The sequence below is a fragment of the Hippoglossus stenolepis genome, chromosome 13, assembly GCF_022539355.2.
Source record: "Hippoglossus stenolepis isolate QCI-W04-F060 chromosome 13, HSTE1.2, whole genome shotgun sequence".
Classification (NCBI taxonomy): Eukaryota; Metazoa; Chordata; class Actinopteri; order Pleuronectiformes; family Pleuronectidae; genus Hippoglossus; species Hippoglossus stenolepis.
This window is the reverse complement of record NC_061495.1, coordinates 22478819-22505949: the sequence shown is the minus strand read 5'-3', so window position 1 is coordinate 22505949 and position 27131 is coordinate 22478819. Positions and strand designations below refer to the sequence as shown.

The window sequence follows — 27131 nt, the reverse complement described above, 5'->3', positions numbered from 1 at the left end:
GCGCTCCCCCCGCACCGAGCTCTGCTGCTGCTGCTGCTGCTGCGGGCTGCAGGCGCGCGCCTCACTACATGCATCCCATCCCTCTGCATCGCGCTGCGCTGCAGTCAGTCACTGCCGACGTCCTCCCACCAGTCCCGGCAGATGCACCGAATCTGACTGGGAAGAGCGTGCTCCCAATGTCAGTCCCAAAGAAACAGAAAAACGTCCTTTACTGGAGGATGGCGTAATGTGGTGGTGCGTATTGCAGTGGAGTGACTCCCTGCTGGGGGGCGCTCGGAGGCATTTAGTCACGTAGCATCCAGAGTAGTGGGTTTCTGTTGAGAACATATATACACGCTGCATATTAATGTGGGAAAACGCCAGAGTGGGCGGTGATTCAAGACACGTCCCGTGAAGATAGAGAGAAACTGCACTCAACCTGTGGAACAATGCACTCATCCAATGAATGCAGCACATACACGCATGTCCTTCAATTGAGATGTTTATTTGATGCTAATTTTTGCATAACTCTGTCCATTTACGGTTGCAAAATGGCATTTATACTATATTAATGGGAGCTATAGTTACTGCATTGCACATCAACATATGATTCATAGAATAATGGTACGGATTTAACCCAACTACAGTAAAATCCTGCTTATACGTTGATGCGTCAACTATAACAATCAACAGATCCCATATACACATTACTCTGAAAGGGTCCATTCTGCACACTAGGTGATATTTATTTTAATAAAGTAAAATTCTGGATGCAGTTCTGTGTCTACATATCATCTATCCAGCATGAATGACTGTAGTTTTCAATTAAGGCCTATTAGGCAAATCAGCCAGGGTCACTGCTTTTAAAGCAGCCGCCACTTCCACCTGTATGAAACCTGCAGGATCCTGTGTAAACACATTCATCCAGTTGTGTTGTAACTTCATTTTCAACTGTCGCAGAGCGCGGACTCAGTTAGGTGATGCAGGGACACGAGGCCCCCCAGTGGCCGCCAGCAGAAGTGCAGCCGCACTCCAAACTTCATTCCAATGGTAAATGGTAAATGGTTTTGTATTTATATAGCGCTTTTCTAGTCTTGATGACCACTCAAAGCTCTTTACAGTACAGTTTTACATTCACCCATTCTCACACACATTCATACAGTGCATCTATTAGCAGCACTTTGTTGTTCTATGGCCCGAAAGAGATATCATTAAAAATGAAGCAGCATACGACATGAATGGTTTAATTAGCCTTATAAAAGTTAAATGAAATCTAACTGGTTATGGTGGCTGGGCTCAGGTTAGGTTTAAATATAACAACTAATAAAATGATATCAAGCAATATGTGAAAAAAAAGAAATCATTTGAAATATGAAAAATCAAAAACGTCCCAAAAAAGTAATAAAAACTGCTATCCAAACATAAAAAATGACAATAAAATTCCATAAACATTCATCATTAATCAAATACAACAATGTTCGTACATTAAATCTACCATTTTCCGGTGCAAGATTCATCACGTAACTCAAAGGTTTATCATTCCATTTGAATTTGGTAATAATGTCTTCAGTCACAATTGTTATAAAGTATCCTGATTGAACAAAACAAGTGTAAGATTATTTCTGTTCCAATTCAACTTAAGTGACATTTAATGTCTGTGTTAATATACTATTGTTAAATTAATGTGTTACATAGGTAAATGTTTTTGCAAGATCTTGTTCAAAATGCCGAATTAAAGGGTCATACTTATTCCTTGAAGCAGTTTAAATGATCAAACATCTGAAAATGTTTACTTTGATGACATCGTGTAATTCAACCGGCCCAGAGGTCTCATTAGCCAAGTGCATTTACAGTAGGCATATGATTTCATACTCATACCCATAACATGTATATAATAATAAAAAAGACAACAATCATTTTCTCAGTTTTATTGTAGCAACAACAGTGCCAAAAAATTGCACAGTTTGCCCATTTACAATAAAATCAGATAAAAATGTGAAATACAAAAACATCAAAGCAATCCATTTTGACACAATGCTTAAACCTGAGGATTAAATACTCTTCCACACTAGAGCTTCACCAGAAAACATCCAATGAAAACAGTCCCTTGGCTGTGATATGGGGCCTACATTATACTTTTTGCATTCAACCACCTAGCCCAGTATATTAGCATATACCAGAGGACTAACCTGTTCTGCATAACAAAGACCAGCTAGCCAGAGGTTACATGTTTTAAAGTCACTCAAGGCAGAGGCAAAGTAAAGGAAATTGAAAGAGTTACCAGATTTTAAAGCACTTACAGATGGCAGTAACATTTAGTATGATGATTACTTTCATATTAACAGATAAATCACTCACATGTTCTGCTTTATTTAAGGAAAATGACAGTGAACATTTAGGCAGTTTTCAACAAGCCTGGTTATTAAATGTATTGATAGAGTTCAGTGTTTGTCATACGACATCTGCACCTCAAATTAATGCAGGGACATCATGGCATCATGTTTATGCTTTGTTGATTCAGCTTTGGAATAAAAATTTAAAAAGAAAATCACATTATGAAAAAAATGTGTTTGCATTTGTTTGACCGAGCAAATAAGAGACCATTTTAATGTTTTTTTATGATTGATTATTCTTTTTAAAAAGCTGTTAACGTTTTTGGCAGCTGCCCAGCATTTGCTTAGTGTAAGTTTACAGTGATCAAGTGGCACACACAATGCATCTATCTTAATGTGCTCTGACTAAATTGCTTAATAGCTTGCAAAACAAAAAATAATCTCATGAAAAGATAAATGAAATAAATTATGGATTTAGACAGACATCTGTTGCATACAAAATAGTTAAACATGAGAGAAAAACATAATAGGACAGAGGTATCACCAGCAGTACAGCATCGTAAAGAGACCGTAATCATTTAAATCCTTTTGTAAAAAAAAACTTTTGCTGCCTGACATTTAAGATGTTAGATTAGACCAATATTTTGCTTGTTGAAATATATAATTTAGTTGTTAGTTTAACACTACAATAGTAATGTTATAAAGAAACAGTTTTTAATTTTCATAAATTATTAAACGTTTGTTCAACTTAATTTGTTGTAGAGCTGGAGGCATTTTAATAGAGATATCTGACAATAATGTTAAAGCAGAGAAATGTATCACAACTGCTCTACAACAATTGGCTATAAATATATTGGCTTTAAAAGGTTCAGTGTGTAGAATTTAATGACATCTAGTGGTGTAGTTGCATGTTGCAGCTGAATACCCCTCAACTCACCCTCCCCATCCAAACATGAAACGAACCTGTGGTAGCCTTCAGTTGTCATAAAAACTCAAAAGGTGGTAAGTTTGTCACGTTTGGACAAATGTAAAAAAAACATGGCGGCCTCCGTAGAGAGGACCCGCTCCCAAAGTAAATATGAAGTATTTAAATATAAAGGGTCCATTCTAGGGTAAAGAAAACAACAATTCTTACAATTGAGATGTTTACACACTAGTGAAAACATCACTAGGATTATTGTATATTAAATTTCTGCCAATAGATCCCTCACACCTAAATCTTACACACTGATCCTTTAAAATGGCAGTATCTAAGGTTGAGTGTTAGTGAAAGGAGAATTCTTACTTTAAAATGCAAGACATTCCATTTTAGACAAGAGTTGGTGAGAAAATGAAAACCCCTAAGTGTAGGCCTGGACATCTGGAACGACACCATCACAGTGAACACCGATATAAATCACAATTATGAAACAAAATTCTCGTCTCTATTATTTTGTTCTACAAAGTAGTGTATGCCACCAATTCACAACGAGGCTGACGATGTGCATCTCAAAGCACTAAAACTGCACCAAACGGACAAGTGCACACGCACAGAAAAGCTGATCACTTACACCACTAGTATTGTATAAATTCAAAGACACAGAGACATTCAGTGCAGGTACATTCACAGTGGGAACAACTGTGGTGTCTTTGCAAAGCATGTTGATGTATGATTGTATACTTTGCCTGAAGGGCAACCTGAACAGGTCCCTAATGAACTTGTCATTTGTATCTAGTAAATATAAACTCATACACATCTAAAACAAATCATAATGAGGGTTTTGGTGAGTCAACACATTCACACAGAAACAGTGAAGTACATTAACATTCACTGTAGGCCTTTGTGTCATTTAGACGGTACACTGAAAGGTTTGAAACTGACAGGCAGGTATGAAACAGATGCAGACATGAGGAAGCAGAAAGGCACAGCAGCTGCTTCACTGAGGTGAGACAATGCAGGAATATTAAGACACGAGAGGTATAAAATAAAGTAAAACTTAACTCTTAGATGAGACTAAAAAACTCCACCATAGTGCTGTTTTCACTCCCGTCTGTTTGTTTGTAAACAAAAACTACAAAAACAACTGGAGGGATAACCACAAAACTTGGTGGAAGGAAACGGTGGTGGATTCAGTATTTATTTTTTCCACATTACGAGATAGGACGTCTTTTTACATTTTTACTGATTTCCCGGTTAGTAATTGATGGATCTTGATGAAAAAAAATCTGTCATATTTAAGGGACTGATATCTATGAGTATGTGCAATTTGGTGCAGCTTGATTTAATTTAAGGGGACTGTTGGGCTTTGGCGGAGATATGTGCTATACTATGCACCATACTAGTTTTTTTTATCTGCAATCAAATGTCACAGAATGATGAGTTGTCACAACAACTACTTATGACTCTCTGGTCATTGATTCATTCAACTTTAATGGCAAATGAGCGTCATTCTGACTGCAATTTTACTGGTTTAAAAAGTCATTGGCAAAAAAGAGCAAAAGAAATGCTAAACCTATTTGCCATTTGAACACAACACACTCCACCAAACAGGAAACAATTTTCCTGCAACAATCTGCATGATGGTTTGAAACACTTGCAGAGACAGGATTTCCGATTTCACTTCATTTAAATCCCAAAAGGTTGGTGGTTTCAAATATCACCTTCTCTTCTTAAGTGTGGTGGTCTACATTTTCTTTCTGTTACAAACAATCCCCACAAAAAGACTAGCACCAACAATCAATGAGCCTCATAAGAGGTATGGTTTTTGAATCAAATACAAATTGATAAGATCCTCGTTCAAAAATGAAACTGTCTACTAAACAAACTCAAAAATAACACGTCAGTGAGATAGATTGTTTATCTGATCTCCTAAATTGCTCTTCAAAGGCTCAAACCTGAAACTGCAACAAATCCATGTGTTCTTATACACAAGAAAAAAAAAAACATTCAAATGGTCACAAGATTTTCTAGTTGTTCGAACTTAAAGACGCGCTATACTGTCCAATGTGTGACTGGTATCAGTTTGCAAAAAGACAAACAGACAGAGCAGCAGTTTTGTGATGGATTAAGTTGGTAGACTCCTTGGTAATAAATGTGCCTCTGTGCACCAGCCATTAGCTAACCACACAAGGTGACACAAGCTGTAAACATGAAACACAAGACAATTCCTTTATTATACTGTAGCAAATTCCACTTATGCTATCAGGTTTAAAATTTTCTTTAAAAGCTTGAAATTAATTGAATTAAAAGTAGATAAGTAGTGCTTTTTAATCATCATCAGCATCATACACCTTCTGCACTGTATAAAAATACCAACAAGCACAGGTAATGATAAGAGGCTATCTTAAGCTCTAGTTTAAACATGGGACTGCTCGCCCATAACATAAAAAAACAAATGAATATTTATGATTTGTCTCATCCCCATAAGCTACTTTGTCTGTCGAGTATAATTATGTCACCATAACTTCATCAACTTTTAGGCCCCGTACACACCTTGTATTAACATGTGTTTTTTTGTGTTCCTATCACAAGTGGACAGCTGCAAGTGCGTGTGTTCACACCTGGCATGAAAATGTGGCCCCACATGCGTCTTGTGATCAGATCTCACCTCTCCACTCTATACAAAAAACTTGTTTGCCATTTCTGTTCACATAGACCAAGTTATGTTGTTTATGTGTTGTTTCAAATCATAGTGAAACGGCAGTGGGTCAGAGGACATCAGCTGAGTAGGAGGTCCTTCACATCTGGCCCTGGATGGATTTGCCTTCACACTGCTAATAGATTGTGGTATGGCTTGAAGGGATCTCTATCCGATCTGAGTGTGTTCACACCTGAACTTAGAGCTGTCTGCTACAGATCAGATCAGAAAACAAGGCCATCGAGTGATAACATTAACCTGTCAACACATTACTGCCACTGTGGCACAGACTGTGGGAGGCGTGTGACATCAAATGTTACAGTGGTGCCTAAGTCCTCACCACCCTCTGAACTTGCTGAGATGTTTTTAAAAGAAGTTAGATGATAGTTTCTTTTGAAGAAAAATAAGTCAGAGCAGCAGATTCAGTGTGGGTGTGACATGAGTGTGTGTACTGAGGAAATTAGTGCTGTTAAAATGATTGTGCATTTATCAACAGTTAAACATGAGGGGAAGACGTGGGCGAGGTTTGACTTGTATAAGTGTAGACAAAGATTGAGAAGACGTGAGGAATATAGATCATTTGTCGTTCTTGGCTTATTTCTTTCAGATAGGAAAATGTCAGTATTAATTTTGTCTATAAAAAACTATTAGGTGCTTCTTAAAGATGAGTAATTTAACAGTCACTATTGCTTATAGTTAAGTAAATGAAGGTGGGAGTGACGATAGCGAACTACAACTAAAGACATTTTCCGGAGGGGCTGTTTGTGAGAACACAAATGTCCAAGTGACAGCCTCCAGACTTTCTCCGAGCCGGCCCCTAGTAAAACTGTGAAAAACGTTTGAATGAGCCAATGTGAGAAAACAGCAGATCCTCTGCAGGATTAATTGCGAGCAAGTGGTTGTGTTGATGACATTTCTAACACAACAAAATTAAAAAAAATTAAAAAATTAAAAAAAATATATCAGGATAAAAAAGCAGTGCCGTACATGTAGAAGACACAGAAGAAGATATCAAGAGAGCTTTCGGTGATAAGGGTCGACAACAGTGTCGATGTAATGAAAACAAAACATGTGATCTCCGCAGAGGAATTCATACTTTACGTCCTGCCTCTGCTGCACCACCCTTCTCCCGACGGCTCCGGAGATTTCTGTGTGGTTGTGAACACATCTGAGTGGAAAATCTCCTGTCGCGTTGTTCCTGTGTAAAAGGCAAACTCCGGAGAAAGTTCGGACCCAATTGACTGCTCTCAGCCAGACCACACTTGAGCTACACCACTATGTCGTAAAGAACATTTAGCAGATCAGGATTTCTTCTGAATATTAGGAGACACACTGGAACCTAAATAGGTACAGCTCCAGTGCAAAACTACATTTTTCTGACAGTGTCGTTCTTGTGTATCAAAAATGATTAAGGGGGATTGTAAACATAGATTACTTTGGACTTTCCTTATGGAATGAAAGTTATGGCACTGCCACTTGTTTTGTGACAGTGCTGCGACAGTCAGTAGGTACCAGCTAAACACAACTGCCCTTGCTAGGCAGGAGGCAGTGTGAGAGTTTACAGCATGGCAACCACAGTGACAGAAGCCACTTTAGTCACAAGAAAGAAGGAAAACAAAACAGTGCATTTTACACTAACACCCTGTTTGAGAGTCTCTAGTATAAGTAGCTTCACTGGTTGTGGAGTTCTTGCTCCTTGAAGGCAGAGCTATAGATATACAGAGTAAGGCAAACTTGGTTTCAGGTCATTCTAATGGATCCATATTTGCACCAAATGTTCCAAGGCCTTTACATCATCTCATTTTAAAAATACAGGGTAAATGCCATGGAGCTTTTAGTGCTAACATTGAGCAGGCAGTTCCCCAAGCTATATATGTCTATAGTTCTGCTCCATGGCAGCTTGACACATCAGCCTCAACCAGCTTCAGTGAGTCAGGCTGTAACTTAGAGGAAGGCTTGTAATGGTAGAGACGTAGACTGAAACCAGCCAGATACCGTCAGAGCAGGCAACAACACGCCAGAGGGATGAGTGTCAGTAACAGGAAGTAGGTGACTCTGTAGAGGTGAAGTGGAGAGAAGGTCACCATGGTGATGGCCAAGGGCAGAGGGAGGCAGGAAGTCAGAGGCAGTAGTTTACTGAAAAGATCAAGATAAAGTTAATATTCAATTGTTACAGGATAAGAAAGATAATAAGGAATGTTTGTGTTGGTGATGGTGTGATCCTACCTGTTGTAGAGTTTCAAAGTGTTGCAGTTAATAAGCAGCATGTAAACAGTAACTAGAGGCACAATGTGTGGCCAACAAGGGTCAGGATCCAACTGGGTGGTATATCTGTGGAAAATCACAATGTAGATTAAACAGATGATGCCATTCACCTTGTATACAACCTCACTAACCCAGGCACTTGACTTTTTCTTATATCACATGCATTTGCCATTTTTTAATAACACCATTCTGGAAACATATTCTTCTAATATTGTGAAACTGAGCCTATTGCAACTTGAAATGAATTTGTTATAACAGTGATGAGACACTTTGATTGGTGGGATCATTTGGTTTTCAGCTGCTTCACAAATGAATCAGAGGTCAAGTTTAGCAACACATTAGCACCCCTGCTGCAACGTAAGATTTGACACAGTATTTGTTAACATTTAAGGGAATCCATTCATAAGACTGCATACATAAAATGTGGGATTATCTGGAAATTGCAGATTACTTGATGTGGGTCCAGGGTCAATAACGAATCCAAGAAATCTTTTATTACTGTGCATTATAAGCATTTATAAATAAATATGTGGTATACTTCATTCATGTCATGCTAATACTGTACCTCAGGTTGCGGATCCAGTGGATAAGTGATGGTGTACTGAGCATGACAGGTAACGTGAAGAGTGCTGATAGGCAGAGGTGGAGCTGTAGATCATCCCTCACCTCCTCCAGTGCACATTCAGACAGCAGGGGGGTGCCGTTACATTCTTTAGACCTGCTCAAGCACTCAACGTTGACTGTGCTATTCTCAGCTTCTTCGTGCTTCTGGGGCGCCTGGATTGTGACATTGAGGGAGAATAAAAATATTTCCTTATTAAATCCACAGGGATAAAATTGCATTCTATGTGTATTCAGTAAAATCTTCTGCAAGGTTTTGAACCCTAGCTCTGCATTTACAGAGTGTCCTCAGTACCAACAAACAGTAGGTCAAATAACTGGTGCTGGTTCATTAAGTGGTGTGATAAGACCAAACAGTTCAAGTTGAATATCTTACCAGATTCAGCATGTGACTCAAAGACCTCTCTGTCATTTGTAGCCTTAGCACCTGAGCATGCAAAGTAAAAAAGAACAAGCAACATAATCAGTACATATTGTCCGCTTGCAACATTTTGATGTACTGCAATATTTGCATGTGCAGTCCCAGTTTGAATCAAACTGCTAACCCTGGTATTAAAACCGACGGACAACGCAACTATTGGTGCTGCTTTGCAAAATCAAAGGTCAGGGGCTCTCCTCCTATTTCATCACATCTTAAAACTCACCCTATAAAGGTGAAGCAAAAAAGCAGCAAAGACTGAAAATGCTCCACAGGAAATCCCGCCCATAACGGTCAGACAGAGGGCGATGAGTAACTGGGTCCGAAGTCGCAGGGTGCCACAGTCTCTAGAGACAGACGGTCTGCAGGCAAAGAGAACAAAAAAAAGTTAAAAGTCAATAGTTTAAAAAATATATATTCATAGAAGGAGGGATGCCATTTAAAGAAAGACATGCTAATATATTATTTAGCCTTAAGGCCATTCAAATACAGTTACAGTACTGTCCAGCCATACCTGTGTAGTGGAGCTAATATTAATGAGATCAGTCGCATAATGAGACGGAGCAGTGTGCTCCCCCAGTATGCCACAGCTGCCCCAAAAATGTACAGCAGAGGGGACAGGAGGTGGGGCCATTCTTCAACTAGTACCACGCCATTATGAAACATTGCATCAGGAAAGGATGCAGGCAGAACATCCATGGGGGGGAGGCAAAGAATGGACCAGAACTCTTGAAAGCGGCTACAGCTGAGGTAGGGGAGGGAAGAGGAGGATTAGCAAGAAAACATGAGAATATTCAGCTTTTATCATAACATCCCTTTTAAAGACAGAGGGTTGTGGGATACAATTGGAATCTCTGGAAAAAGCTGGTAAAGCTGTCAACGTCTGTTTCCAAGGTGAAGAATCGACTTTCGCACTCTTCCAAAGCCTACCTAAGTAAGACGTGCAGAACATAAACGGGCAGGTTGACTTTGTGAGGCTGCAGGCCTTTGCCCACCACCTGGCTCATGTCTGCAGCTCGCCTCGACTTCAGGATGGATGACAGCTGCCCCCCACAGGCCAGCAGGAGAGTTACAGCTGTGTACACTGGTACCATAGGACCACAGAACCTCAATATCTGTCAGATAAAAGACACCAGATCTGAATCACTATTTATTCATGAAGAATAACTATTGTATGCATAGTTGCCATTTTTGTTTAAAGATGGTTTAACATGATTTAACATCAGATGCCTGGTCTGTTACCCAATAGAACAGGACAAAGACACTGTCAGTGTGCAATGTAGTACCTGTCCAAGCACCCTGGGTAATGAAGTCCTTATTGACACCTGAATCAGAGGGTAAAAATAATTATTAATGAAAAAAAATGTTTAATATGATAAATAGTCATCAGGATATGTGAAAGAGAGGCTGCAGTTTTCTTACTGCAGCTAAGAGTCGTACCTTGTACTGGCAGTTGGGGGAAGTGTGAAGCTGAAGGAGGACATCTGATGTGTTGTCTGGGCAGCTTGTGTGGAGCATCCCTGAGATCTCGGTAACTGAGGGCACACTGGTGAACAGATCACATCAAGTCATAACGGGAATAGTAATTGTGTCATATAGGAGATGCCTGGAGAATGACACAAACATAACTAACCTGACTGTGGTTAAAGAGTCCTCTCGAAACCATGGTACCTTTATTCTGTACACATTGGACAATCTATCTACAGAAAAAATACTGTAATTAGATCACGTTTCAGTTTGTGCATGTGAAAATCCATATGTATTAAATCAGACTTACCTTTATGTACTTTGCATTGGCTTGCAACATTTATTCTGAATGCCTGATAGACCTAAAGGGACAGAGGTGTTCAACAAGTGGTGACACAGTAGGAACATAGATACTGAGTCTACATTAAGTAATAAAAGCTACCTGGTGAAAGTGATGAAGCTTGATGGTGTGTAGAAGTCCAGAAGAGTTGACCGTAACGTCGCTGAAAGTCAAACCTGCAGAACCAACACTTACTGAGCTTGTGTTTCCACATAGAGCTTTGGCAATCAGCCTCATCAGTTAATGGGGACATATTATGCCCCTTTTTCACAATATGACATACTTTCTTAAAGGGCCCATATTTCACACCTTTCTGGGATTTAATTTGAGGTATTGGTAACCTTAAGATGATATATCAGTGGTTTAAAGTCGAAAAAACTGCTGCAATGTGTATTTCCATGTCCTCTCTTCTGCCTCTCTCTGGAGCTGCAGGCAGGACAGGCTGTTTTCGCCTGCCTCTTGAGCCCCTCCTCTGATTGGCTGACTGCACTTTGAGTGACACTCGACCAGGCCTATAACCGATCTCATTCTGGCACATTCACTCTGTTAAACACAGCTGAAAGTCACGTTGTTATGTTTGGATACAGCTATAGAAGAACAGCCACATATTTACAGTCGGTTATAACAGGATGTTTCTGAATGGTGAGTTACACCGTCCTCATGTTTGTTCAAGTTTTAGCAGGACAGTCGGCCAATGTAGGAGTAACGTCCCGAGTTACAGTATGGAGTTTCACAACGGAGTTTAAATACGGAGTAACGTAGACGTTACTCCGTACAGAGCGCACTGACACGGCACGTCAGAAGAAATAAAGCGTAACCGCTGGTCTCGAACAGTAACGTTCTTAGGAGGAATGTGCACAGACACATTCTCTTCCTTGCATCCCTCCACGCTGTAGTGTTTCTTCAGTGTTGTGGTTAGCCTGTGGTAGCTAGAGAGTGACCGTTTTCATACTTTGAGGGTACCTACTGACCCCCTTCAAGTAATTACAGATAGTAAAAGCCCAGAAAATTTATTTTACACAATATGGCCCCTTTAAGGTCTCAATAAGGTCTCGGTTTATACTTAGGTAAGATAACTCACCGAAGGACAGGACATGTGGTACTGGGACAGACAGAGTCTGAGATTCTTGTCTTTGCCATTCACACTCCACCGTAAACTGAGAAAAAGATCAAATTTGTATGGGTTACATCTTCTGTTTCTGCTTCCTGGACCATTATATGTGTTGACTTAACCTTTTATACTCTATGAGCAATTTTTTTTTAGCTGTTTGAATCTAGATTCAAAGCATGCTGATGTTAGCATTCAGCTCAAAGAACCACTGCCTACATACAACTATATAGAGCTGCAAGCATGGCTGTTTATGACTTTTGACTGACTTTTATGTCTTATTAGAGCCCAACTAACACTGCAAATTCTGATATATATGTGAATGTGGTGTTTATATTTAGGTTTATCAAACGTCATGAGTGAAGTCACTAGTAAAACTTCCGATGTCCTCTGTTTACTCTATCAATCTAGCTATGTAATTCATACTACAGCTCTGTTTAGAACAATAATTTCAATGGATTGAACTCTAGCCAGAAATGTTATTTTTCTTGTTCATCATTTTGAGCAATATTTCACTGTTAATGTGTATCAGTCACAAACAGTAACTCTTGGTTCATTACTGCATAATCAATGGGGGGAATGGCACCTCAGTTGAAAACTTAAATTTTAACCTCTGTAAATGCAGTGGATGAAGGTGTTCAGTTGGTGTAAACACATGCAACGTTACTGCTAGTTACACTCTGCACTATCTTCATCAACATTATCTTCCACTCAACTGACAAGCTATCAAAGTAGCTACGTGGTTAGCTAGCTGGCTAATGTATTAAACGTGTGTGATAACTGTGATAAGCATGAGGAACATGACAGTTGTGACAGGAAAGTAAAAGATGTGGTTGATTATTAACTTTGCAGTATTTCATCTTACCAACTACATCAACAGACTCAGTCCACAAGGACACCACTGTGTGCTGAGCTGCAGAACGAATAATAAGAGATGCTCTGCTGCTTTAACTGTCTACCTGCTACCTTACTGACCATACTGTCTAACTATGGCTGGCTGAATACATCACTTACACAGCAAACGTGTGATAAAAGGGGAATATGATGGGTTCATTGTTTGTCAACTCTCCAGTAATGTATTTCACAAACTAGTTATCAACTTATATGAAGACACTACTCGACTCTGCAGAGAACATATCAGCTGTGATAGGAGAGAGAGAGAGAAACAAAAAGACTGGGCAAGAAGGACTGTGTCATTCATCCAGATGGTAGTACCTGTTTGCCATTGATGTTGGAGGCCGAAACAACTAGATGAGTAACTGAAGACAAATCACTGAGACTCAAAATCAGGACCTGAGGACAACAACACACAGTTAGGAGCAACCGATAGCAGCTCAGACTCGTCAAGACAGCATCTCAGAAGGATAATTACCTTGTATGGTGGCAGCAGCTCAGTTCCCACAGACAGATCAACAGGATGTAGACTGCAAATTTTAAAGTACACAAACGAAGCACAACAGAAACACAAACTGTCTTCCAATGTCTTCCAACATAAATATAAACAAAATCACATTTTCTCTTGAATAAATGCAGAAAAATAAGGATGGAGAAAAGATTTTGATTGAACACATAAGTGGCAAAAAGAGATACTTTAAAAATTATTCTTACCATGAACCATTCTTGTGCACACAGCCGTACACCCAGCTAGTCATCTCCTGTTGGACAACAACACTACATCAGAATTACATGTTTTTCTTTACTCTTGTGTTTTCACATTTGTTAACAGATGAGAACTAACATGTTTCAGTGATACAGGACCAAACATACAGTATGTTTGGTCAACTTAAACTTTCAACTTAAACAGCCAGTTTGTGCATCAACTGTTATCAGATTTTGTCTGTCATATTCTATCTGGATTTTCATATAATACACCATTTAGTTTAGTTTCACTGAATGTGTGGCTTTTGGACTTCACTGTACATACAATGGCTTCAGTTTTTTACTTTTTGCACACTTTGTTGTGTTATTGATTACCTGGAAATTGATAAAATATAAGTTTTTGACTATTAGTCTACACTTAATAATCCATAATAAACTTAAAATGTTTTCAAATGTTTATTAAAACCAAAAAACTGAAATCTCTTGTTTCAAGAAGTCTTCAAACCCAAGGTTTAGTACTTTGTCTTAATACTATAAGCTTTCCACACCTGGACAAGTGTCACAGAAAAGGGTCAGAAATTTGTTGTTTTTTTAATGGGGAGAAATCTTCAAAATAATGTTTTAAATTTGTCATTCTGAGTAATTGAGTGTGATTGAGATTGATAAGTAATTTTATTAATTTAAATCAAATCTTCAAAACGTGCAAAAGGTGAAAGGATCTGAGCACTTCATGAAGCCACTGTATGCATTTAAATGAGTCACTGAACATCTCTGAGATGTGAGTGATAATTCAGAATACTGAAATCAGCTTAGAGAAATAAAGCATTGCAACGGCTATAGCTCAAACCAAAGGGATGACAACAGTGGTGAAAACTCACCAGGTTGTTGCTCCGGCAGTAGAAATGGCTGTAGGCTTTCCTGCGACTCGACAGGGCAAACATGAAATATTTCACCTGTCCTTCCTGTAGACAGAGAGCAACACTGTGAACTACTGGAAACTTGCTGTTCTGTCTGTATCAGGGCTTTATTTCTTTGATTATAAATCAAAAAACCATGCAAGTCTGCATGGCTGCATTTTTTGTATTGAATGAGAAAATACATTCTGTAAATTGCTATGGTAAAGCAGAAGATGGTAGTTCATCTGGTACCTTCGGTGTGCTGTAAGCCAAACGCAGTGTGTTCACTTCACTCCATTCTTCAGGAAAATCTAGAAAAATTGAGACAAAGTGATAGAACAGGACAATATGGGAGTGGGCATCTACAGCACCCGGGCCACATAATTTAACATAGTTTAATCCGGCATGTTGAGAATGTTGAGAACGTTAAGGTTGGTTCAGCTAGATGGCACACTTCAAATACAACCAGCCTTTTCTAATGTAGAGAACAAGAGTCACTCATCTCTTCACTTGACCTGCATCTTGAACTGAGCAGCAACCACCAAAATGAGCAGGCCAAAGAAGAGAAAAGTGCCAGGTTTCAGGAAAGTCCGATCAAAGGCCATATGTCTGATATGTCAAGAAGGCGGGGTGGTATTCAAAGAATACAATATCAGCCCACATTTTTCCACCAAGCACGCTAGCTGTCGTAGCAACTTGTCATCCTAAGAAAGGGCGAGCAAAGCTTCAAGTTTAGCAGCCAATTTACAAGCTCAGCTAAATATTTTTACCCGACATTCTACAATACAGGAGTCCAGCACAAAGGCAAGTTATCTATTGTCACATTTTTGAAGGAATGTATGGGAGAGACGGAAATTCTTCTGTGTCCAGATAGCAAAAGCAAATTTGAATACATAAGCTTATCACACAGAACAGTGACTGGCCGTATTGAGCAAATTGACAAAGACTTGGCTTGTGAGTTAAATAACTGTTTTTGTCCAGGGAGTCTATGAAAGGCACAAAGAGAGGATCAGACTTATTCGACAGTGTGTCTGGCTGCATTGAGAGACTGAAGCTACTGTGGTGTAAACTGGCGAATGTCACCACAGATGGATCGCTGCTGAAAAGAATCCAGAACAAGGTAAAAGAAGAGGTTAGAGGTTTTCGTACACCGTATTATCCACCAGGAAGCTCTGTGCAAGATTGTATTGCAGCTGGATCACGTAGTGAAGTCAGGCATAAAATTTCAAAATTTCGTGCAAAAGGACTGTCGATTCATTACATTCCTTGAAGAAACTGATGCCAACCATCATGACTTTGCCACTCCAATGTCTGTTGGTTAAGTTTCGGCAAAGCTTGTTGGCGAGTTAGGGAGCTCAGAGGGGAAATTGGACCAATTTTGGCATCATTGGAGAAAGCCGACAATTTCCCTGAGCAACGCAGATTGGCTTTGTGATCTTGCATTCACTGTAGACATTTTGCCACACATGAATGAGCTGAACGTGAAGCTACAAGGGAAGGATGCGTTTGTGCATGAACTGTAAGCCAGGTTAACTTTGTTCTCAAGTTCTCATGTGATAAACAAAGCATTCGCTCATTTCCACACACTGGAAGAGGCCCCTCTCCATGCAAAGGAAATACAGCAAATCACTGAACGACCAGCACAGAGAATTCTGTTGTTGACTCTGATTTTGAAAAGACTGTGAATTCACTGCAGCTGGTGTCATGTCCCCTTTCACTCGACTATGAGACAGCAGCACAGCAACTGCAGATGGAGCTGAGTGATCTCCAGTGCAACTCTGTCTTGAAGGAGAAGTTCAACTCCCTCAAACTGGATGAATTGTATGCCTCAATGAAACGAGACCAAGTTTCCAAACGTCAGACAGATGGCACAGAAAATGATGGTGTTACTCAGCTCTAGGTGTGTGTGTGAGCAATCGTTCAGAGTGATGAACATAAACAAAACTCGCACAGAGCCCAGCTCACTGATGAACACTTGAGCTCTGTCCTGCGAATAGCCACAACAAAAATTACACTGGACTTTGATGGACTTACAAAAAAAGGTGACCAGCAGCACTGTTCTCATTAAAGCAAGCACACAGGGTGAGTTTACTTTCACTACTTTGGGAGAAACTGATTTAACATTCATGTAATTTACTGTGTTTGCGCACCCCTGGTCTAAAAGTACATGAACAAGATGGTGATCTGATTATTCCAGCCTCTTGATGTAAGTGTTTGTCTCTGACCTAAGGTTGAGATGGAAACATCGTGAGCTTCTCCCACCATCCTGACAGGATGTCTGATGAAGTGATGGTTAAGTACGGCTATTTTCTTCTCCTGGTTATCTGTGAACTAATAAGAACAAACTGATTAGTTTCACAACAGATGAAGTGAGAGATGAGAGATGTGACATTTCATTGGCTTTGATTATAAGGTGAGTGTATGGCTCCAACAATTCTGAGCAAAATAAAATGTTGATTAGTGAGTGTTTGCTCTGACCTGTCTGGTTTCAGGATCAATGAGGTCGAAGAATGCCCTGACAGTGGCAAGAACAAGCTCTTTACACCTGGAGCCCAAAGAAATACATATTGCATATGAATGACAAGAATAATATTACAAAAAATGTTCAGGATAATACATAGTCTGCCAAAATGTAATGTCATCTCTTTTACCAAACAATGGAGAGGTGGTCGGTTGACACCCATGTCCTGGGAACTGCAGTTGCCTTGATAAAAATAATAAGACATTGAAACATAAATAGAGTAGTGCAGGGTCATTCTTTGGCATCAAAGGAGCATTAAGTCATCTGGCATTGTGTATGACAAGGCAAAAAATACTATTTCCAGAGAAGGGAGTTTTTTCTTTTTAACTGTCCTCTACAAAAGGAACTACATTTTTAACCTGCTCCTTTCAGTTGCTCAGTTCTTAAAAATGTCCATGGGTTCCAAAAAAAAGTTCCTGTGGTGGAAAGAGTCTCAGTAATCATACCAATCCACAAACAAATCTTACCACCAGTGATAACTTATTGGGGTCTCCTGAAGGACACGGCAGTGATGTTAGACCAGACCGGACCTGGTAGTCACGGTAACCGCCCCCAACGGACAGGACTGTGATGTTTCTGAGTTTGTTGGCCTGGTTCACCCACTTCTGTCTCACTGCAGAGTAGAAATCTGCAAAAGACAGCAGTAAAGATGAGGAAAAAATGACACTAGCATCCACCACATAGTTTTTATATTAAAATCACATTGAACACTTCGAGTCACCACATTTATGAACAAAACGGACCACATTTAAATCTATACTTTAGGTATTCTAAGCGGGAACTGTTCATAAATCAGTAACAGCATTTCATTTTTTTATCTTATGATAGGTCAAGTGCCATTTAGGAAACCAACTGAATGACAGAGCAACAAATTTTACTGATGAGTGTCTCCTCACTAAGTATGATGGAAACAACTGCTGTCTCTGCTTCAAATGAGGACATAACTCAGAGCCAACAGTGTCAATGTACCAGTGACTCAGCATCAGAGTTGTTCTTACCCAGCAGGTATGGGTCCAGGGCCAGTACTGGAGCCAGGTGAGGAGAGGCCTGGGTAATGATCAGGCGGACCAGATTAGTGTTGAAGCGGGGCAAAGTGAACAGCGCCCGGGCCACCACTCCTCCCATGGAGTGGCCCACAAGCACCACACTCTGGGGAGGTGTCTTCAGATGCTGGCAAGTCCAGAAAGATAGAAGACAGTTAAAACCATCACCAAAGTAGATTACTTTAATACATTACTTAGTGTTAACTACATTTTGATTAAACTCTTTAGTGCTCGCATCTTAGGAATTTGTAGACTTTTTTTTATAACTGCACAATGTTTTGATGACAGCACAACTTGCAGTTTGAAAGGTTTAACTAAATGCCAACACATGTAAATTTAGAGGGTGATGGAATATGATATGTATCCCTGGCAGTCAAATATAACACACCAGCAACAAGTAACCCTCTCTGACAACTAAATGATATTTGAGGCCTGACCTTGTACAGCCTTAAGATGGCTTTAATGCTCTCATGCAGGAAGTGTGTCTGTTGGAGCAAACTGCCACCGTAAAGCGCAACCAGCTCCTCATTGAAGTCCACGGTGAACACATTGAAGTGGAGACCTCCCTCCAAGTTTTCAGCCTTCCTGAGGGCCACCGAGCCCAGGGAGCGAGCTACAACAACAGAGAAAAAGATGTCTGTTGGTGTTGAATAGTAACAATAACAATAATAATAATAATAATAGAAGGATTATTAAGTGTGAAAAGTTCAGTGTAATCAGATGTGGACTTTGGGGTCAATGTTAAACAGGTCACCACCAATACTACTTTACAATAATTGACTTTACTATATATATATATATATATATATACACACACACTGCTCAAAAAATTTGGGAAAACTTTATCATCACAGTATAACACCAAGTCAGTTAAGATTCAGGGATATCAATCACGGAGGCCATACACAGTGCTGAGTCACATTATGAGTTACCGTGATGAAATTTATGCAAGTTGGATGAGCGTGTGATTCAAATGTTTTACTTTGATTTTGAATCCAGCCCTCAATGGGTTAATGATTTTGGTTTCCATTGACCGTTGTGACATCATTTTGTTCTCAACAAATTATACAATCAGTAAAGATTTTCAACTTGAATAATTCATTCATCAAGATCTGATATGTGATTTAATTTAAAGTTAAAAATTAAAGGGAAAACAAACGTAAACAGACTGAATGAGAGTAAAAAGAAACATTCGTTAATCCTGTGTTCCATATATGGTGCTTGAAAAATTGTCAAGCCGCTAGTTTTACAAATGTTCATGTCAATATGTTTTCAGTGTGGTGCAGAAGTTTCTATGGACAGGACTAACGTTACATTGAACCAATGTAAATGTGCTGATTAATTGTGTCACGTCGGTCCTGCAGTCAGATGTGTCAATATTATAATGTTGGTTGATAACGGTTGTTAAAATAATAATGTGAGTTGATAATGTTTGTTACTGAAATAACTTTGGTTGGCTGCTGATGACGTAGCAAGTGCTTCCCAATTCCTAAGGGAAGATTTTCTAGCCCTCTCTCCATTTGTAGGCATTTGACAGCCTTGGCAAAAGTCAAAAATGACCTTTTCATAGCTTCAGATCAAGGGCTTGTGTCTGTCCTCGTCCTGTTAGATCTCAGTGCAACATCTTACTACAGAGACTAGAACAGCCAATTGGTATTAAAGGAACCGCCCTAACCTGGTTTAAATCCTATTTATCAGATTGATTCCAATTTGTGCAAATGAATGACGAGTCATCTGTGCGCACCAAAGTTAACCACGGTGTTCCTCAGGGTTATCTGCACTGCCCAAATTTATTCACCTTATATATGCTTTCATTCACATACTATACCATTAATGACAAAAACTCAATTCATTTGTCATTGCTGCTCCCTTCATCTCTATCAGACATTTTCTTATGTAAAAATACTTTAAACATTGACACACTTTTCTATAATGTTACCAACTGTTTCTTCTAATTAATATTGTAAATACTCATATTTTGCTGATGTTCTCAGTTACCAATGCATCTACTGCACTTATGTCTGTCCTGGGAGAGGGATCCCTCACATGTGGCATTCATATTTTCTTACCCTGTTAATAAGGTTTTCTGGTAGCTTTTCCTTACTCAGGTTGAGGGTTAAGAACAGAGGATGTCGCACCATGTTAAGCCCTATGACACAATTTGTGATTTGTGAATATGGGCTATATTTAGCACAAAGCCCTTATAAAATATGATGATTGATTGATTGACTGACTGGATAATATCACCTCAAATCAGACTCAATAAGATTTAGACCATGTAATGCAAGTGATGCTCACAAATAACTCCAAAGTTTGTAGTTGTAATGTATCATTCTTTGTAAACCTGTAATATAAGCCAGCATGAGAAATGCAAGTTTGCACATGGAAATTATTTGAATTGATATGTGTGTGAATCAGTGGTGAAGTTTTTAAAAAACATTAAAAGCTTTAAAAAACATTGCGAATCCAATTTGAGCCCATCAGAGTATCCTTAAAAATGAGACTAACACAAGATTTTAAAAAACAACTGTAAAATGATTGAAAAAGCCAGTTTTCCGTGATTGATAGATGATCTAATGTTTATGTAAAAGTTCTCAAATCACACATACAAACACATAGAGACTGTAGAAACTTGACTTTGTGGTATGTAGAGCTAAGACATCTTCTGTCTTGGAGGCTGAAATCTTGTATTTAAAATCTAATGTGGTCACCAGTCAGGTAGAGACCAATCAACAAAAAACTCTAATGTCTTCAAACAACCTCAGCATGTCAATTAATTGACAAAGAAAGTCACCATGATTCAGATTTTAGTTTTCACAGATTTAAATGTAAATACTGAAATCTGACTCAAGACAATCTTCAATATACTGTAGCTGCAACTGACTTTGTGCACTAACCTTGTTTGTAACTGCCAGCATTTCCAGGCAGGAAGAGCACAGGGGCGCCAGTGAGTTTAAGCGCTCGGGTCTCCTGGGCGTATAGACCCTCTCCATAAAGGTAGAGTCCATACGCTGGGTACAGTCGGGCCACACGCCGAGGAAGGGACACACGCTGTGAACGGATTAGAAGTTCCAAACTTACATTAAAACACATACAGTTCATTAACCTTAGGTCAAACCTGTTAACACTTTTCATATTTGTGTTGCGCTTGTTTAAAATACGTCCCTTAGTTAATTACTCCATAGAGCTAATTTAAGATTTACATGAGAAATTATATGATGGCGACAAACTCCTGTGAGGTCAGATCACATCTGATCTGTTATAGTTGATTCTTCATCTGCACCAAGAAAGTCCAGACCTTTAATGGTGCATGTACTGTGTAATTGTACATCTGCACAGATATTAAAAACAAAATTCTGACATTTGTTTAACCGAATATTCCATATGAGATTTGATATTGGTCCATTCACCTTAAACACTATTATTCCCCTGTAAAGCAGACAAGAAATAAAACCTGTTCAAAGTATTTAGAATGACAGCGCTGATTACTGTATGTAAGTTCTATCAAATTTGGTTTTCACCTCTGCAGTGTTTTCCCCACCGTGATTCAAATATCATACTTGCTATCTGTTTGTAGGTTATTGTTTTTTTTTTCTCCCTGTAAAAATGTAGTTATTTTGGTAGTTTTTCCTCACTCTAGTCGAGGGCTAGGGGCAAAGGATGTTGCACCTTGTTTAACCCTATGAGACAAATTTTGATTTGGGCAATACTTTTTTGTCATCATATTATGTTAATTAACCGTAATGTGCAATATTTCATATCACTTACTTCTATTATATTATCGTTATTACTTCCTGCCACTTTGGTTTACTGTCTCAGGTTACATACTTATTTTATTTTATGTTATATTATTTTAATTTCTATTGTTGTTGCTATTTGGCACTGCTCCCATACTCCAAACACACCTTTTATTTTCAATTAATTTTCCTTTAATATTTATTTTCACTTATATTCTTTAGACTTAAACTATTGTTTTAATCTCTGTACTCTATTACATATTGTGTTATGGTAATCTGGATCAAGCAGGCAAAATAATATCTTATTTTATTTGTGAAAATGGGCTATACAAATGAAATTTGATTGATTCCAATACCAGCATTGCTTCATAATTTGCTCTCTGTCCTGCAGTCATCACAAACACTAACACTGACTGTACAGACCATGTCCATCAACCACATAAACAAGGCAAGAGAACATTTTTAGATACGTGGGGCTCTTTTTCTCTCCCTCATAACCTCCTGTGTGAAGTCAGATTGATGTCCATGCCTACATGGCATTACTGATCTAAACAAACAACCTGCTGAGAGGATTGGAAGACCGGGATCTGATCTATGGTTTTTTAACTTGGCTAGTTTCGGCTAATCTACTCAGTGTGAAAACAGGTGCAGGTGTAAACAGAAACCTGTCCGTCTGGTAACGTTAGCAGGTTTCAATTCAGGAAGTAGCTTTAAACGCATCTCAATGTGATCATTTATATCGTCTGTTCAGAGTGGAACTCAAAAAAATAGACGGAACCATTTAGCCAGCTGTGTTCTCCACGAGCTCCTATTTGGCCTGTTTTCACAGTAAGTGGGGTACAAACCTGAGGCTGTGTACTCACCCTGTACTCTGGGTATTCAAACATGTAGGTCATACTGCATCTGTTCTCCTCGAAGCCAGTCAGCAGCTCTCGCAGGCCGACGGCCAGGAGCCCCAGAGCGACACCGTAGAAGACCACAGAGGCGACTTTCATGGTTCACTCCTTCCTCCGGCTTTCACATTTCAGTCAGTCTTCATGCTCCCAGCAGGCGAACACAGCGGTCTGACTGGCTGTCTGACTGTCTGACTGTCTGTCTGTCTGTCTGTCTAACTGACTGTCTGTCTGTCTAACTGACTGATGGTCTGTCTGTCACTCTCACCGGCTCAACCCCACAACAGGAACTACTCGCTGAACAATCCTTAGTGATTGGCGGATAGCCCGGCCAATGGGAGGAGAGAACTGAGAAAATTGACCAATACGAGAGCGAACAGTGAGTGACGCAACATGTTCAAGGAATTGATAAATGCAGGCGCTTTTAATTTGTTTAATTCATGATCTTCTTTGTTTCTTTTTTTCTAAACAGACACAAACTGAAAGAGTTTTGTTTAAGGGATAGGTCACCCAAAAATGAAAATCCACTCATCATCCACTCCCCACTATGCTGATGGAGGGGTGGGTGAAGTGTTTTAGTCCACAAAACACTTCTGGAGTCTCTGGGTTAAACCGCTTTGCAGCCAAATTCAATACATTTGAAGTAACCATCTTCAAACGTAGAAAAAAAACAGGAAAAAAAACACAACATGCGTGACAAATATCAACTTTTACCGATTGAAAAGACAAATCTGTTTATCTGACACTGTTTACTTTTTTCCTTATTGTGTTATTTCAGCTATAACAGTGTTAATCTGTGATCTACATAATGGTCTTGATCTTGAGTCTGAAATTGATTGCTTTGGCCTCCACCCACCTACTTAGGGAAAACCGCTGTCTTTTCCTCATTACAGTAAATTTTCTTAGGGCCTGATCTATTAAGATCCCAAATAAAGAGTGGTAAAATTGCATGTGCATTACAGCAGATTGCATGTAATTGCATAAATGATAACAGGTGCAAACATGGTAGAGGCAGTAGATTTTAAATGAGGGTTTTGCGTGTGTTACTGGTTTCCGCCATGGAGCATTACGGAGAGCAGAGTGACCGCAAGCACAAAGCAAAATTGAATGCCATGCAATTGGAGGTGTTAGTTGAAGAGGCGAACAACCATGTTGTTGAGCTACAGCAAAGAAATATCAATATAACTCAAAGAAACGTGATATGGGAGAGTATCTGCGAGAAAGTAAATGCTGTGGGTAAAACAAAAAGAACAACCGATGAAATTAAGAGAAGATGGCAGGACATAAGAAGAAGAACAAAAGAAAAAATAGCTCATATTAAAACAGGTGGGGATCCGGTGGAAGAGATGCCTCTGATTTGAGAGGCCTCTCAATCTGGAGCAGCAAGTGCAGTTGACTTTCTGAGGCACGAGAGGGAGGAGAGCGCACTGGAGGAGATGAACACTCTGGAGACAAGCGCAACTTGCGAAAAAGAAGTTAAAAATGTAATATTGGCAAAAAGAGGGAAATAAGAAGACAATGAATGTAAATGTAAATTTTTCTTTCAGCTTGAGGTAAATTTTCTGTTGTTTAGTGGCTGTGAATGCTCAGTTTTGTTTGGCTTCAGACATCTGTGCGCAAGGCTGTGACAATTAGCACCTACCTCTCAAAAGTATTAAATATAGATGCAGTCCCAATCGCAGCAATTATTTTCAGGCTTTGTAAATCACAATGCGTGTTCTAAATTAAAGTATTTGCATCTACTAGAAACGCCCGATATTGCATATTCATCAAGGCAAATGTATTAAATGGACAGCGCGTGTTATTCTACCCGCAATCCTCAGTGCGCACCGTTAGTAGATCAGCTTGCATGTTTTTCCGTGAGTGAAATCGAGTTTGCACACGTTTGTACACGCGCAAACCTTTGGTAGATAAGGCCATTAATGAGTAAACAACATCACAGTAATCGGGGGATAAAGAATCACGAGAGTGATTCTTTATCCCCCGCCCTGGAGAAGGATTGCAGTGAGGTTGGAGCCAACAGTGTTGATGACGGCGAGGAGTATTAGATGACTCATCAATGTTCTGTTGGATCATTTGTTCTGATCATTTAATAAGTTATAAATGTTACAGCCATTCTATTTGTTGTGTTCACTTGGGTTCAGAGATCAACATGTGAATGAATCAGCTGACGTATGCACTCTGGGTTTTTATATGCATAGTTAGTGATGTGGCCTTTAGACTATGAATTTGTGTTCTCATATTGGAAGGTTGGTTTTTCCAAACGCACTGTTGTTTTTGAAATTGTAGTCTAAATTTAAAAAGCCTAAACTGAGGAGTATTGGGTGACGAGTCTGTGTTTGATCATTTGTTTTGATCACAAAAACGTTAGGAGTTCAATGCTACAGCCTGGTGAGCGGGTTCTGATCAAAAACCTGACACCAAGAGGAGGACCAGGAAAGCTTTGTGACTGTTGGGAAGACACAGTTCACACAGTAGTGAGACAAATGGGACCGGTTTATGATGTAAGACCAGAAAAGGGTCAGGGTCCTGCACAGAAATTTGGTCATGTCCTGTGTTCACTTACCTTTTGAGACATAACCAGAAGTGACTAAAAATGACAAAAGCAGACAGAAAAAGAGAAACCAGCTCGCCTAACAGCCTCAAGAGTCTGATGAAGACAGTGGGGATGAATATGACCACCCACCTACCGAGGGGAAACCATGGCCTTTTCCTCATTACAATAAAGTTCTTACTGAGGAAACAACATTACATCATCCAAGTGTCCGTAAGCCCCGACATTCGAACATGACTCGAAACATCAACATCATTTACAACATGTTTTTAGCTTAAATGTCTGCTGCTATTCTCCAACAGTGTTTTCCCCTGAAATTTTAAGTGTTTTGTGGACTCAAACACTTAACCCACCCCTCAATCTGCATAGTGGTGAGTACATGAGTGAAATAGTGAACTATCCCTTTAATATAAGACCATTGCTTTGTATTTAAATATATTTTTGGAACAGGGAGATGGAATAGGGGCTTGCTCTGTCCACTCCACGCATCGACCTGATATTGCAGTACCTCCGGGAACATAGTAGATGGCAGTAATGCACCTTGACGTTGGTTGCCACTCGCCAATATACCGCCATCTACTATGTTGTTTTTAGTCAGTTTGTGTCTCTTTGTAGTCGATTTTCTTTGAGACATCAGTTGAATGAATTTAGCACACTGTGACATCACAGATTCCACTGTGGAGTCACAAAGTGGTGAATTCATTAGACTTTGTTGTGAAAATGTGCTAATCTTATATAACGGTGAATAGGGCTTGACTGGGTGATGAATCCTAAAACAAGCAGTGGAGATAAAAAGAGAGACAGACAGAATATATAGACATGATAGATGATTGATCAGATGGTCATTGTTTTTTATCAACAACATGATCTAGTTTGCTAAGCATTAGTGCTTTTGTTTTATCAAGGGGATGTTAATGTGTTCGTGAAATATTGTTGAGCCAGGCAGCCAGCCCAAGATCTATCCTTCCTCATCTGTCTCCCTCTCCTCCTCACTGTGGCCACCACCACCATCATCAGCCACAGGTGCTGAAGATGGTCCTGCTGCGGCAAACATGTTAGTACATGTTTGTACATCTGCCTGAAGGGCCTGTCATCTTTTGTCTTGCAATTTCTCCACGCCTCCTTTGCTTTTCTTTACCATTTTTACTCTGACAGTTTTTTTTCTCCAGATTCATTATTTAATGACGCCGGCGCAGGGCCCAAAGGGGTAGGTGTTTAAAGAAATGGTTGCGCCAGCCCGTATCAATTAAGAAAAAAAAAACAATGGCACTTAGACCCACAGGGAAAGTAAGCAAGATGGCCAGTCCATGAAAGATCATTTTCTGCTGTGAACTGTGCGTGGTACATGGAGAAAATCTGCCAGACCTCGAATCTCTTGATGAGCAGCGCAGCTTCCGCGGCTGAACCGCAGGCAGTGAACTCGCTCTAATCTACGTTTTAACATGGGCAAGGAAATGAAAAGCAAGCTGTTCCACAGCCAGTGGAATCCTTAAAGTAGCCTAGCCTGTCACGGTGTGTGGGGAAGTTGGACCCAGACGCAGAGTTTAAACTTAAAAAGTGTAATTTTAATACAAACAAGTCTTTAACGGACAAAACAACTGGGAGCACAAAGGGAGAAAACACAGGAAGCTTACACGGGGGATGCAGAGGTGCAGAGGCTCAGGAGACACGGGATACAGAAATACAGGGAGAGCAGGGCAGGAGATCCGGACAGGACAGGACAGGAGATTAGGACGGGTA

At 39.6% G+C, this 27131-nt stretch overlaps 1 protein-coding gene across 2 annotated transcripts; it reads right to left on the bottom strand.

Moving 5' to 3' along the window:
* Positions 1-6820: 6820 nt before the first annotated feature.
* pgap1 (post-GPI attachment to proteins inositol deacylase 1) lies at positions 6821-23109 on the bottom strand. Of its 2 annotated transcripts, none has more exons than XM_035174320.2 (26): positions 22808-23109; positions 21105-21258; positions 18645-18820; positions 18163-18334; positions 17632-17792; positions 17295-17347; positions 17122-17188; positions 16869-16974; positions 14896-14954; positions 14626-14709; positions 13757-13803; positions 13521-13572; positions 13364-13441; positions 12122-12197; positions 11143-11216; positions 11011-11062; positions 10867-10933; positions 10674-10779; positions 10520-10558; positions 10164-10348; positions 9748-9978; positions 9460-9595; positions 9192-9242; positions 8760-8971; positions 8156-8260; positions 6821-8065 (listed from the first exon to the last, which is right to left on the bottom strand). In XM_035174320.2, exons 1-26 carry the CDS (start codon positions 22937-22939, stop codon positions 7927-7929), a joined length of 2814 nt encoding a protein of 937 aa, XP_035030211.1. In that variant the 5' UTR covers positions 22940-23109; the 3' UTR covers positions 6821-7926. The 2 variants fall into 2 exon arrangements, with proteins under 2 accessions (XP_035030211.1, XP_035030212.1); XM_035174321.1 differs by having other exon boundaries at positions 18713-18820; positions 22808-22940.
* Positions 23110-27131: the final 4022 nt, after the last annotated feature.